We start from the raw sequence: 14188 nt of genomic DNA, 5'->3' as shown, positions 1-14188 counted from the left end.
AACTCCAGACGCGCCACCTTAAGAGCTGTAACACTCACCACGAGGGTCCGTGGCTTCATTCTTGAAGTCAGTGAGACCAAGAACCCACCAATCCGGACACACTAGCATAAAGGGCTGCAGTTTTAAGGTAACTGACAGTAGTGGCAGTCAGTGGTTATTAATGCAGGGGAGTGATCTCCGGTTTTCGGAATTCATGGGTATGTGGGTTTTTTCTTCTGCACTTAGGTAAGGGAAGCCTCAGGTGTCTGACTGGGTCAGACAGAAACTGTAAAATCATTGGCTAAGTTGGTCAAGAAGATCTTGTAGCCAAAGCCATCTTGGCTCTGGGAAACCCAAGATCCAACATGAAAGTGGGAACCCTAATTTCTTTCTTTCTTTTTTTACTTTCTTTTTTCTCTTCCTTTTTTTTTTTTTTGAGACGGAGTCTCACTCTGTTGCCCAGGCTGGAGTGCAGTAGCGCAATCTCGGCTCACTGCAAGCTCTGCCTCCCAGGTTCATGCCATTCTCCTGCCTCAGCCTCCCAAGTAGCTGGGACTACAGGCGCCCACAGCTACACTCGGCTAATTTTTTTGTATTTTTAGTAGAGACGGAGTTTCACCATGTTAGCTAGAATGGTCTTGATTTCCTGACCTCGTGATCCGCCCCTCTCAGCCTCCCAAAGTGCTGGAATTACAGGCGTGAGCCACTGTGCCCGGCTGGGATCCCTAATTTCTAAAGATCTGAGTACGTCACATTTCAGTAGACCTGCCTTAGTTATGCATAAGGTTTCTAGCCCCAGGCAGGGCTTGGTGGTTCAGACTCATAATCTCAGCACTTTGTGAGGCTGAGGAGGGAGGATTGTTTTGGGTCAGGAGTTTGAGACCAGCTGTCTCTAAGACAAAAAAATAAAAATAAAAAAATTAGATGAGCCTGGTGGCACATGCCTATAGTCCTAGCTACTAGGGAGGCTGAGGCTGGAGGATCCCTTGAGCACAGGAATTCGAGGCTGCAGTAAGCTATGATTGCACCACTGCCTTTCAGTCTAGGCAACAGAGTGAGCCAATATTAAAAAAAAAAAAAATTTCTGGCCCCAGAAGCAACAAATTTTTACAAAAGTGACAAAATTTTACTAAAGATAATCGATAATCTAGTATTATGATGGCCATTATGTGGAATGTCATCTAAGAAAGTGTACTTGAATTCTCAGCCTCTTGAAGGCAGAGAAAATGGAATTCCTATTGGCATGTAGAAGGTTGGAGTAGACAACAGGACTCTAAAATAGCTTTTCTAAAAGACTAATTGCAAAAAGCTGGTAAAAAGCTAAAAATGCAAGATATCCCCTATATAAAGGACTGTAAAACTTACCTAACTCTTAGTGCTTCCCTTTAATTTACGTTGCCTGGAATATTCCCAGTGTACTAAACAATTCAGTGTCTGAATTGCATTTCCTTTCTGAAAAAAAAGGAAATTTCAGCTGGGCATGCAGTGCCTCATGCCTGTAATCCCAGCACTTTGTGGGGCTGAGGCGGGTGGATCATCTGAGGTCAGGAATTCGAGACTAGCCTGGCCAACATGGTGAAACCCCGTCTCTACTAAAAATACAAAAATTAGCAGTGCATAGTGTCATAAGCCTGTAATCCCAGCTACTTTGGAGGCTGAGGCAGGAGAATCGCTTGAACCTGGGAGGCAGAGATTGCAGCAAGCTGAGATCGTGCTATTGCATTCCCGCCTTGGCTACAAGAACAAAACTCTGTCTCAAAAAAAAAAAAAAAAAAGGAAAGCTAAACAGTTTCCTTATAAGGTAGAAACACTCCAAAATTCTGGAGATAGTCCACTATTTGATTATACTTTCTGGACAAAAAATGGAGGCCAGGACCACAGTTTAAAAATTTCCGAAATCAGCTGGCCGCGGTGGCTCAAGCCTGTAATCCCAGCACTTTGGTAGGCTGAGGTGGGCAGATCACGAGGTCAGGAGATCGAGACCATCCTGGCTAACACCGTGAAACCCCGTCCCTACTAAAAATACAAAAAATTAGCCGGGTGCGGTGGTGGGCACCTGTAGTCCCAGCTACTCAGGAGGCTGAGGCAGGAAAATGGCATGAACCCAGGAGGCGGAGCTTGCAGTGAGCCGAGATCACACCACTGCACTCCAGCCTGGGCGACAGAGCAAGACTCCATCTCAAAAAAAAAAAAATTCCTAAGATCTTCAAAAGTTTTCTGAAGAATTCAGGCCAGAGTCTTAGAGACAAAGTCTTGCTCAGTCACTCAGCAGGCTGGAGTACAATGGCCTGATCATAGCTCACTGCAGCCTCAAACTCTTGGGCTCAAGCAATCCTCCTGAGGTTGCTGGGATTACAGGCATGAGCCACTGTGCCTGACAAACAAAATTCAAAGTCTTAATTGTAACTTTTTTTCTTAAACAGAATCTCACTCTGTGCCCAGGCTGGAGTGTAGTGGCACTATCTCAGCTCACTGCAGCCTCTGCCTCCCAGGTTCAGGGGATTCTCGTGCCTCAGCTCCCAGAGTAGCTGGGATTATAGGCGTGTGCCACCACACCCAGCTAATGTTTATATTTTTAGTAGAGAAGGGGTTTCACCATGTTGGGCAGGCTGGTCTCCAACTCCTGACCTCAAGTGATCAACCCACCTTGGCCTCCCAAAGTGCTAGGATTACAGGCTTAAGCCACCGCGCCCGGCCCTTAATTGTAATTTATGATCCCTTATGATACTTGACCTCTACCACCTAATACATTTGGTGGGATCTGGGGAGACCCAAAAGGGTAAAAGAGGTAGAATAATCTCTTGAGAATGGTATCTGTAAGAATTAAAGAAAGAGGAAAGAAACACAAAAAGTTTATTTTAGAGAAAACAAATCTGAGAAGGGTGTCTGGCCAAGTTAGGTCAGAGGCACACTCTCTTACAGACTAAGAGTTTTCAAGGATTCAGTGTGGGAAAGTTTATCAGAGGCTTGGACTGCTTCTGTGTCTCTTTGTTGTGCTTATCTGGGAGGGACAATTGTGTGTCTGTTCCCGTATATCTTTCTGCAGCTGCAGGCATACCCCCCGCCCCCCACCGCCTCCCTGAGTCTGCTTTTAGCTTCCTTATCTTAGTGTACCCGAAGGGAAAGGAATGTGCTTATTAAGGCCCACTGTTTTACTGGGGCCTATTGTGTGAGGGTGAAGTTTGGCAGTTACCCAAGAGACTTTCCTCCCACCTCCCTCTGTGCCCGAGCTGTCTTATCTGTATTTTACTGTCTGCTCTTTCTGGCTGCTGTAGTTAGAAGAAAAGTGATTTCCTTGAAATGCATGAGGCTGGAAAAGGAGCTGGAACTTAAAATGGCAGTGTTTGTCTGAGATGATGGTGCTCCTGCTCTGTCAATATCAAGGACCTCACAAGCCCCATCTGGTCTACTTATGGGCCAGGCAAAGCCAGAAAGACTCAGATGACCTTTTGAAAGCCATTCCCAAAGTGTTTCAGCTCCATGGCAACCAACAACCTAGAATGACTTCTAGACTTGTCCTAGAGCACTTCTCCAATAAGGGACCCCTAAAACAGCAGTTTCTGAAGTATTGTTGCCATTTGTGCAAACAACTAGGACACTGAAAAAGGGAGTGCCCCCAAAGATTTCCAAGAAAGCCCCTGAAAACAGGCTGCCCACTCCCTCTGATAATAATCTTCATGTTAACACCAGGATTTATAGGCGCCCAAGGAATACTCAGGGTTAAGTTTCTACCAGTTATTTTTTGTCCTTTTCATTAAAGGGCTCTTCCCTGAAGTCAGTAATCAAATTAACAAAAAATCTAAATTGAAAAGACTAACTATGAAATGAAATCTTTACAACTGGTCGGGCTCAGTGGCTCATACCCATAATCCCAGTGCTTTGGGAGGCTAAGGTGGGAGGATCACTTGAGGCCAGGAGTTCAAGGCCAGCCTGGGCAACATAGGCAGACCCCCTCCCTAAAAAAAAAAATTAGCCACACTTGGTGGCCTGCACCTGTAGTCCCAGTTGCTTGGGAGGCTGAAGTGGGAGGATTGCTTGAGCCCATGAGTTTTTGGCTGCAGTGAGCTTTGATGGTGATAGTACGCTACAGCCTGGGTGACAGAGAGAGACGTCTCTAAAAATATACATAAAATAAAATACAACTTTATGACATTTAATTGGCTATTTTGAAACTCTCTGTAAAAGAAATTTACATCTGTAAAGGAAATCCCCTTTAGTAAGGTTGTCTCCCTTTCTGCACCTAAACCACTAGAAAATTTAACAACGGGAAAGGTAGTGGCTTAGTTTACGTTAACAGTCTTACCAATGTTTAAGGTGCCTTTTCTAGCCATCTTGTCTTAATTGGAGGTTTACCTATGCCTTTTTTTGTTTTGACAAATAATAGGGTTTCTATTAATGAAGTTTCTATATTGTTCTAAGTACAGTAAATTGTCTTGTTTTATCTGAAAGTCATCTTTTTTTTTGGAAGTGCAAATTGTAGAGTTGCCTGGCTAACAATTGCTTCGGGCAACGGAATGGGTGATTGAAAGTTTGATGGGCTAAAGGGGGGAAAGTATTTCAAAATTGGCAAATGAAGAATCTTAATAAAGCTATAAAATCTGCTTCTTTTTCCACGCCTATGTGTGTTATGCTTATGTAATATTTCTCAACCAAAATGTGTAAGAGACTCTGACTGATCGACTTAAAGAAAAAGTGCTTAAATCAAATATTTTATCAAAAAATAGAACCTAACTCAAATGCCTTTTGGCTTATGTGACTTGAGTAAATTTTTGGTAAATAAGACTGGAAACAATTGTGTCTTCTGATCAGCAAAAATACCCATGTATTTAACTTTCGGATTTTTGATTAAGTGGCCAATGCCTAACATTTTTATGCTGTAAAAATGATTAACGGAATAACTGGAGATGGTGGTTAGTTTTATTCAATGTCTCATAGAATTTTCATGATCTTGTGTCAGGTCAAATCAGTCTGGTTGTGCAAATTCTTATGAGGGTGGTGGGGGGAATGTTTCAAAATGACTCAGTGACTAATTAAATTCCTACAAATTCATAGTTTACTCCAAGGCGTTCACACACCACCAATCACGCAAATATATTCAAAGACACAGACAGTTATAGACAGAGAGAAGGAACACAGCAAGTAGTTCAGGAGACCAGCCTACTGACTGGGAGGGGGCGGAGGGGATGCTTCTTTTCTCTCAGCAGTGCTTCCAGTAACTGCAATGGATGGAAAAGAGGCCTCTGAGTTCTCACAGGCAGAGTTTCTACAGGTATCTCTGTCGTGGTCCGTTTCTTTGTGGGTTTTATGGTCCTCTGTAAAAGTGTCCAGTATCCATACCCATCTTCTTCAGCTACCTTTTGGCTTCACTGTCTTGTCAAGTCTTGTTACAGTAGGTAGCTAGTCAGGCATGAGTGGGGCAGGAGAGGGCTCTCCACCCCTGCACCAGAAATGTCAGGTGACCATCAGGTGATGATTCGGCAGTTGTCACACTGCTTCTCTAAAAATGATAATTGGTCACAGGCACCAGGGAGAGGCAATTTCCTGATGATCCAGCAGTTGTCACATTAAAATGTAATTGGTCACAGGTGCCAGGGAGAGGCAATTTCCCAATAGATAAAAACACTTGAAATTGGTAATCAGCAGCTTTCAATAAAATCTCAGGTATTGGGCAAGTGAGCCTGGGCATGCACATTAAGAGACAAAAAGGCAGAGTATGACCTTCTGGGGGCATTCCACTGGAAAAGGGGAGAAAGCCTCTGTTGAGCATGCGTACAACTGCAGTAAACACACTGCACATGCTCACCTCCCAAGTGCAATGAGGGCACTGTACATGTGGGTAGCCCACCCTAAAGGAAGAATAAAGGGAAAGGGATGCAAGACACCAAAAGTAGTCCAGCATATACAAGTCAAAAGGTCAAATGCTGCACTTGTCTTTCAAGTCGCCCATTGGGGCCCCTTCCAAGTGTCCTTTCCTTTCTTTCGTTCCTGCTCTAGAGCTTTTTAACAAACTTCTACTCCTGCTCTAGAGCTTTTTAACAAACTTCTACTCCTGCTCTAAAACTTGCCTCGGTCTCTTCTTCTGCCTTATGCCCCTCAGTCAAATTCTTTCTTCTGAGTAGGCAAGAACTGCAGTTGCTGCAGACCAGTATGGATTAGCTGTCAGTAACGAATATTCGCCACCCCTAACAGTGTCTGGCCACAGCAAGTGTCATCTTATCACCTCATTCCACCATACATATGCTTATCACTCTCAGAGCTCAGTAGTTTCACTATCAGCTGAGTCACTTGTCATAAGTGACTCCGTTTTGAGACATTTAGGATCACAAACATTATAGATCACAAAAAGGTATTAAATATGTAAATTAGGCACAAATGTTTATAAATGAACTCTTCATAGTTTCAGAAATCTTTTTGGTAACTTAAATCCTTAAGTAATAAATAGTCATTAAATGTTCAGGTTATTTCTAAATAAGTTAGAATGCTAAAACATTAATTACTAATCACATGTTTAAAATTTATATACGTTGGCATCTTGCTTTTATGTGGTATAGAGAAGCAAAATATATTTGGGTCTGTTAGTAAACACTTAAAAATTTGTTCTGTGAAAAAGTACATGCCTCTAGAAATTATGAAATAAACTGTAGGGGCCAAAGGAAGACCTCTCCTTCACTCTGTGAAGATTTGCTGAAAAATCAACTCACAAGAGAGAGATTAATAGGAGAAATGGCACGCACATTTATTGGCTTGCGTGGAGAGAATCACAGAGTGATTCCCCCCCCGCCCCCTATTGGAGTACGGAAGCTTATATACTATTTCGAGGTTACAGAAAGAATGGGGACTTGGAGCATAGCCAAAAACAGGTTGTGGTGGTAAATCAGGTTATAGCTGCAAGATGGGTTATGGGAGGGAGAGAAGTGGAGACCTGGCTGGCAAAGGTTGTCTTGTTATGTAGATGAAACATGACAGGTAGCAGCCATCAGAAACAATAGATGATAAATATTTTGCATAGACGTTTAAGGTGTCAGACTCTCAGTTAATCTTTCCTAGATCTAGACAAAGAAGGGCTTCAGAGAAACTTTGGTTGCATCAATGCAGATTCTTTATAGATGCAAAATCTTCCACAAGAAAAGAGTTTTGTGGGGTTACTTCTGCTCATTGTGTTAATGGTGGAGGATGCCCAGGTTCTTGGCGTCATGAACAAGGAATTGGACAAAACGCACAAACAAAGCAAGGAAGGAATGAAGGGTTTTATTGAAAATGAAAGTACACTCCATAGTGTGGGAGCAGGCCTGAGCATAGGGGCTCAAAGACCCCATTACAGAATTTTTGGGAGTTTAAATATCCTCTAGAGGATTCCATTGGTTACTTGGGGTATGCCCTATGTAAATGGAGAGGATGAAGTTACAAAGTCATCTACTTGGCCTGTGCCCTATGGAGAGGATATTTCCTGTCATGGCTGAAGTGTGAATCAGCCTTATGTTCCCTACCTCCAGATCCTATTTCCCTGCCTCAGTTGGCTGTCTGGATAGCCATCTCAAAATATGTCAAATAAGTATATTTTGGGATGAAATATTTTGATTCTCTTCAGTATATTCATAAAATATTGGCATAAGACAGTTCAAATTGCCATTTCTTACATTTTCATAAAAAATAAGCTTACTAAGAATTCAAAATTTTAATTAAATATGTAATTAAAATTACTAGAAATAAAAAAAAATTATGTATGTAAAGTGTACAAGGAAAGTAAGGAGTGTTTTTGTTACCAGGGGTCCTTGCTCCCAGAGCTCCCAAGATGGTGGTGGGCCACTTCCAAAATGGCGGCAGGCCACTTCCAAGATGGTGGCAAGCCTCGTGTTCTCTGACCTGGGGTTCTTGGCCTCACGGATTCCAAGGAATGGAATCTTGGGCCATGCAGTGCGTGTTATAGCTCTATTAGAAGTCGTGGGTCACGGAAAAGAACCATGGAACCCAGTGACTAGTGTTCAGCTCGATTAGGACGAACCCAGGCACTTAGCCATGTGGGAACAATGGCAAGCCTTTAGCCAGACGGGGAGTGGCAATGGGCACCTCGCTGGATTAGGAGCACAGCGGACACCCTGCTGGATCCAGAGGGGTGGAAGTCAGCAGCGGGTCTGTGACAGCTGCAAAACAGCAGTGGTGGATGGCGAGTAAAAGCTCAGCTCGAGCCATAACAAACACGGACCAGAAGAGTGCAGTTGCAAGATTTAATAGAGTGAAATAGAGTGAAAACAGAGCTCCCATACAAGGGGAGGGGACCCAAAGGGGTTGACGTTGCCGGCTCGAATGCCTGGGTTTATATCCCGATCCTTGTCCCTCCCGCTGTGCTCTCAGGCAATAGATGATTGGCTATTTCTTTACCTCCTGTTTTTGCCTAATTCGCATTTTAGTGAGCTCTCTGATTGGTCGGGTGTGAGCTAAGTTGCAAGCTCCGTGTTTAAAGGTGGATGCGGTCACCTTCCCAGCTAGGCTTAGGGATTCTTAGTCAGCCTAGGAAATCCAGCTAGTCCTGTCTCTCATTTTGGCAAGAGAAATTGTAAAAAGACATGAGAATATATTTTTGTTAAAAGAGCAAATTTCATCTAATTTGGAGGTTTTTGAAAGGATATTTCAAAATATAGATTTAGAAAGTGTCGACAAAAAGTGTCAAACTCTAAAATACTTAAAGGGGTTTATTCTGAGCCAAATATGAGCAACCATGGCCCTTGACACAGCCCTCAGGAGGTCCTGAGAACATGTGCCCAAGGAGGTGAGGGTGCAGCTTGGTTTTATACATTTTAGGGAGGCATGAGACATCAATCACATACATTTAAGAAATACATTGGTTTGGTCCAGAAAGGTGGGACAATTCCAAGGCGGGGCTTCCAGGCTATCAGTAAATTTAAGGTAAATTTAAACATTTTCTGGTTGACAATTCGTTGAGGTTGTCTAAAGAACTGTGACCAATAGAAAGGAATGTCTGGGTTGTGATAAGAGGTTGTAGAGACCAAAGTTTTACTATGTAGATGAAGCTTTTAGCTAGCAGGCTTCAGAGAGAATAGGTTGTGAAATATTTCTTATCAGACTTAAAGCCTATGTTGATGTTAATGCTGAAGAGGTATAATGAGGCCTGTTCAACCCCCACTTCACATCATGACCTAAAACAGTCTCTCAGGTTCAATTTTAAGAACGCTGGCTGAGGAGAAAGTCCATTCAGATGGTTGAGGGGACTTAGAATTTTATTTTTGGTTTACAGAACGAAATACAAACAAGGCAGGGAAGGAACCGGTAAGCAGAAGAGATTAAAAAAAAAAGTTATAAGTATGAAGATGTAGTTTTGGTAAAGAAAGATGAAAAAAGTAATTTTTTCTTTTGCTTAAGAGAACTTTGTGTGGTCAAAATGATATAGGGAAAAGGAAAGTAAATTTTGCAAGTTATAGAAAGTTCACAGAATAGAAATCTCATGAAAGAAATTTTTTGTGTCATCAAGTTGCCTAAAATAGAAGCTAATTATAAATAATATAAAGTTTTGCCAAAAATTGACGATTAATAAAAAAATGCGCTGGTGAAGGCAAGGTTTTGGGCTCCTGTGTTGGAATAACTGGGTTTTCTCAGAACATTGAGCTGTTTTTAAAAGGAAATTGTGCGAGGTTTTTCTTTACCTTTTAGATAACTGGCCTAAGGGAACAGAGATTCTGTGTTTAATCAAGATAATTTCTTGGGCTTTGTGCCTGTGAAATCTTTTGTCACTTCCATTTTATTTCATAGTGACCTGTGATCCTATTTTGATCAAGTATTCTAGACCACTGATAGTTGACAAACTTCTCAAATATCAAAATTAAGTATTTCTGACCTTGAAGTAACTTTGGGATATTATGACAAGCCCTAGAACTTCTGAAAGTAGTTGTAAAAGAGATATTACACCATCAGCTTATCTGATATGTTCATTTATATGAGAAGCACTGTCTAAATAAGGAATGATGGTTAATCTTCTCTGAGTTATATTTACATGGATATATTATTAATGTGTGTTCCAAAATTGTATAACATTCCTAGAACTCTGTTATGTCTTGGTATAAATGCTATCAGTCACAATGTTGGTTCAGAAATAACCAAATTTTTTTGTCAATTGCATCACTATTATAATAGACTTTCATCAGGTTTTTAATAATGGCTATTTTCAGACTTGATGTCCACAGTTAATAGTATTTTTTAGTAAAGGGGGGGTTTCACCATGTTGGCCAGGCTGGTCTCAAACTGCTGACCTCAAGTGATCCACCCGCCTCAGCCTCCCAAAGTGCTGGGATTGCAGGCGTGAGCCACCATGCCCAGCCTAAATCTTTATTTTTTTATAAAACAATATTATGTGAACATTTTTATAAAACGGTAAATGCTATGGTTTGAGTGTTTGTGTTCCTCCAAAATTCACGTTGAAACTTAATCCCCAGTGCAACAGTATTAAGAGTTAGGGCCTTCGGGAAGTAATTAGGCCACGAGAGCTCCACCTTCATAGATGGGACTGGGTGCCGTGCAGCAGGGGGCGGCACTCGTCGGGGAGGCTTGGGCGGCACAGGAGCCCACGGATGTGGGGGTGGGGGTGAGGCTCAGGCATGGCGGGCTGCAGGTCCCAAGCCCTGCCCCGTGGGAAGGCAGCTAAGGCCTGGAGAGAAATTGAGCACAGCAGCTGCTGGCCCAGGTGCTAAGCCTCTCATTGCCCAGGGTGGCGGTGATGGCCGGCTGCTACGAGTGTGGGGCCCACTGAGCCCACGCCCACCCAGAACTCCTCTGGCCCGCAAGTGCCGCGTGCAGCCCCGGTTCCCGCTAGCGCCTCTCCCTCCACACCTCCCCGCAAGCTGAGGGAGCCAGCTTCGGCCTCAGCCAGCCCAGGAAGGGGCTCCCACAGTGCAGCGGCAGGCTGAAGGGCTCTTCAAGTGCCGCCAAAGTGGGAGCCCAGGCAGAGGAGGTGCCGAGAGCGAGCGAGGGCTGTGAGAGCTGCCAGCACGCTGTCACCTCTCACTAGTTTATTCCCTCTCTCTGGCCTGAGACTTTAAGAGCTACATTTCTGGCTCTAATCATTAGGAGTATCCATCTACATTGACTATATTTTGTCTTTAAGACAATACTTGATTCTTTTCTACTTTCATTACAGTGACACACTAAACTTTTACTTTATATTTTCCTGGTCTGTTTTTTGTATTCTCTCTCTAGGATGGGCTGTAGTTAATTCCAGTCACACGAGTATTTGCAGAACATTGTCTTACTTTGCCCTAACTTAAGTAAACCCCAAATATTATAAGAGTTTAGAAAAGCTGTGCATAGAGGGGTCACCCACCATTCCATGGTTCTCATTTCCACTTTGTTTCTCCAGGTCACATCTGAATCATTCCAGACAAGGTCCTATACCTCATTAAGCCTCAGCACCTTCAGGAAGCTGGTGATTCTGAGTTGAGAGTCCCCTTGTGAGGAATACATGGAGAAAAAAGTAATGTAGCAAGTACAGAGCTTGAGCTACCATAGGCACTCTGAGTCTCTGAGTCTGCAGAGTAAATGAATACAATGTAATGCACGGGAGATGACCAGCAAGCTGAGTTTTCCGTGTTTGTTTCAATAAGTATCTGGGTCCTAGGCCTCATGATTGTGATTGTTGCTAACCACATTTGCAGGAGTGGCTACATTAGAAACATCTCCCTGGGTGTTAGGCTGGCAGCAAACTTTGGGGAGTGGTAAGAACAGGAAGTTGATTCTCCTCTGACTCCTAGGACACTCCTCTCTATGCTTGGGGAAGGAACTTCCTGTAAGCAAGGCTTGAGGCTTGCTCTTGCCTTCGTCAGCAGCCCTCCTCAATCTTCTCCAAACTCACGTCCCCAGGCCACACAGATTCTCCTCAAGAGAGCCCTGTAAGGACATTGGTAAAATGTCACTGCCTTCAGGACACACTATGGGTGAGTCGGCCAGCATGAGGCTGGAGTCTCAGGTCTCCACAGGGCAAAAGGGACTGAGCCCCCTTCCCCACCTTACCCTAACCCACATGACACCCAGCCAATCTCCCTTTAGATGGGGGTGGGCAGTGGCAAGGGCCCAGGCCTGAGTCTTGTGGCCTTCTCAGGGCCAGGGTTTGAGGTATGAGGAGGGTCACCTGAGGCAGGGGTTGGTAAAAATTAACATTCCTTGGATGTACACTAGAGGTGGTAGTGGGGCAGGGAATACATCTTTAATCTTCACACTAACCATTCAAGGTAGATTGTATTACCTCCCACCCCAGCCCCAGAAATTTATCAAGGCTAGCCTTATGGCCCAGCATATGACTTATTCTGGAATGTTCCATGTGAAGGTTTTCTGTGCAGTGTTCTATGTCATTTAAGCAAACTTATTACTCATGCCATTTAAATCTTCTATATGTAGCTGAATTTTTGTCTGCTAGTTTTATCTGTTACTCAGAGAGGTGTGTTAAATTCCCACATCACAGTGGTTTTAACTATTTCTCTATTTACTTAGATCAGTTTTTGCTTTGTATCTAAACATAGATTGGTCCATGTTAAGACATGCATACAAATTTAGAATTTCTTTTTTTTGTATAACTTGAAACTTTATTTTTAAAGTATTCTGAAATTTTTTCAATAATTTTAACCAGCACTTACTTCCCTTAAGCACACACACATTTTTATCTTACAATTATAAGCCCTATTGCAGTACAAAACAAAAAACAATAATTCTACTAAGTTAGCCAGCCAATCAAACTATGTCCGTAAATAATCATGCTACAGCCTAGAATCAAACAAAAAATTCTTCTAGTTCTCTTTAAAGATATTTATCATTTATTTTTTCATAAAACCAAAGTAATTGATCCAACAATACTAACAGTTCTAGCATGCAACAGACCATCTAATATCTAATGTTTAATCTTCTTCTTCTTTTTTTTTTTTTTTTTTTTGTGATGGAGTCTTGCTGTGTCACCCAGGCTGGAGTGCAGTGGCACAATCTCGGCTCACTGCGAGCTCTGCCTCCCGGGTTCACGCCATTCTCCTGCCTCAGCCTCCCGAGTAGCTGGCACTACAGGCGTCCGCCACCATGCCTGGCTAATTTTTTGTATTTTTAGTAGAAACGGGGTTTCACGGTGTTAGCCAGGATGGTCTCGATCTCCTGACCTCGTGATCCACCTGTCTCGGCCTCCCAAAGTGCTGGGATTACAGGCATGAGCCACCGTGCCCGGCCTAATCTTCTTAACATGTGTATTTTCATTCCTATAAAGTTTCCTTAAGAAGCTTGCAATAATAATAAAGGTAAATAAGTACAGTTGTCCCTTGGTATCCATGGGGTATTGGTTCCAGGACCCCCCCTACCCTGCCCACCCACAGATACCAAAAATCCAAGTATACTCAAGTCCCTTACATAAAATGGCATACTTGCATATAACCAGCGCACATCCTCCTGCATACTTTATCTCTAGACTAATACCTAATGGAATGTAAATGCTATTTAAATAACAGTTATATTGTATTTTTTATTTGTATTATTTTTATATTTTTTTCTCCTAATATTTTTGATCTGCAGTTTGTTTAATTCACAGAGGCAGAGTCCGTGGATACGGAGGACCAACTGTGTTTTGTTATAGGTACTTCAAATAGCACTTCAGTACATCTTTGACAAAATTTTTACAATATTTCAACTTTCAATATGAAACAGCTTAAAAAGGCATGGGTCAAAAATAAAGTATAGTAGTATCACTTAGGCAAATAAAGCCTCATAATCATACAAACACAACACTGTTAGGACTCTCCCTGTTTAGGTTGGGAAAAAGAATATATAAAACATTTCCTTCAAATAAAATTACATAAATTGCTTAGAAAAATGCCAAAATCAATAATTTCAGACATAATAAGGAGAAAACCTTGAACATTATTGGAAAATATAAACTAGCTATTCCTTGCTTTTGTGTAACAGATGAGTTCTTGAAAAGTTTTGTATTAAGCAAATTCTGTAAACCACTATCTTGCTTGCACTGGAAGAACATATCCCAAGGAAACCTAAGAGAAAGTGTTCTTTAAAGCATGTGATTCTCCTCTGTTTTTGTTGGCTGTCTCTACGTAATAAACAGGCACACTTCTACATCATTGGGTGTTTTACTCAGACTGTCATGTTTCATCTCTGTAAATTAAACCCAAGTTACTTAAAAATCACCTGTGGTAAAAGAAGCAACCAGATCACCCCCACC

General features: G+C 42.4%; 1 protein-coding gene across 3 annotated transcripts in view; it reads left to right on the top strand.

The window, feature by feature from the left end:
• The window catches only part of NXF3 (nuclear RNA export factor 3), a 144887-nt gene that overhangs the window by 116322 nt on the left and 14377 nt on the right, over positions 1-14188 (top strand). The window contains exon 1 of one of the 3 annotated variants that reach the window (XM_019019842.4): positions 11682-11918. The exons of 1 other annotated variant lie outside the window; for it this stretch is intronic. In XM_019019842.4, the coding sequence (XP_018875387.1) occupies positions 11891-11918 (28 nt within the window). In that variant the 5' untranslated portion in view covers positions 11682-11890. Of the gene's footprint in view, positions 1-11681; positions 11919-14188 lie in introns of those variants that run through there. One more of the 3 variants, XM_055375488.2, reaches the window with a different exon arrangement.

The sequence above is a fragment of the Gorilla gorilla genome, chromosome X, assembly GCF_029281585.2.
Source record: "Gorilla gorilla gorilla isolate KB3781 chromosome X, NHGRI_mGorGor1-v2.1_pri, whole genome shotgun sequence".
Lineage (NCBI taxonomy): Eukaryota > Metazoa > Chordata > Mammalia > Primates > Hominidae > Gorilla > Gorilla gorilla.
The sequence above is the reverse complement of the archived record's forward strand: the minus strand, read 5'-3'. Positions and strand labels throughout refer to the sequence as shown.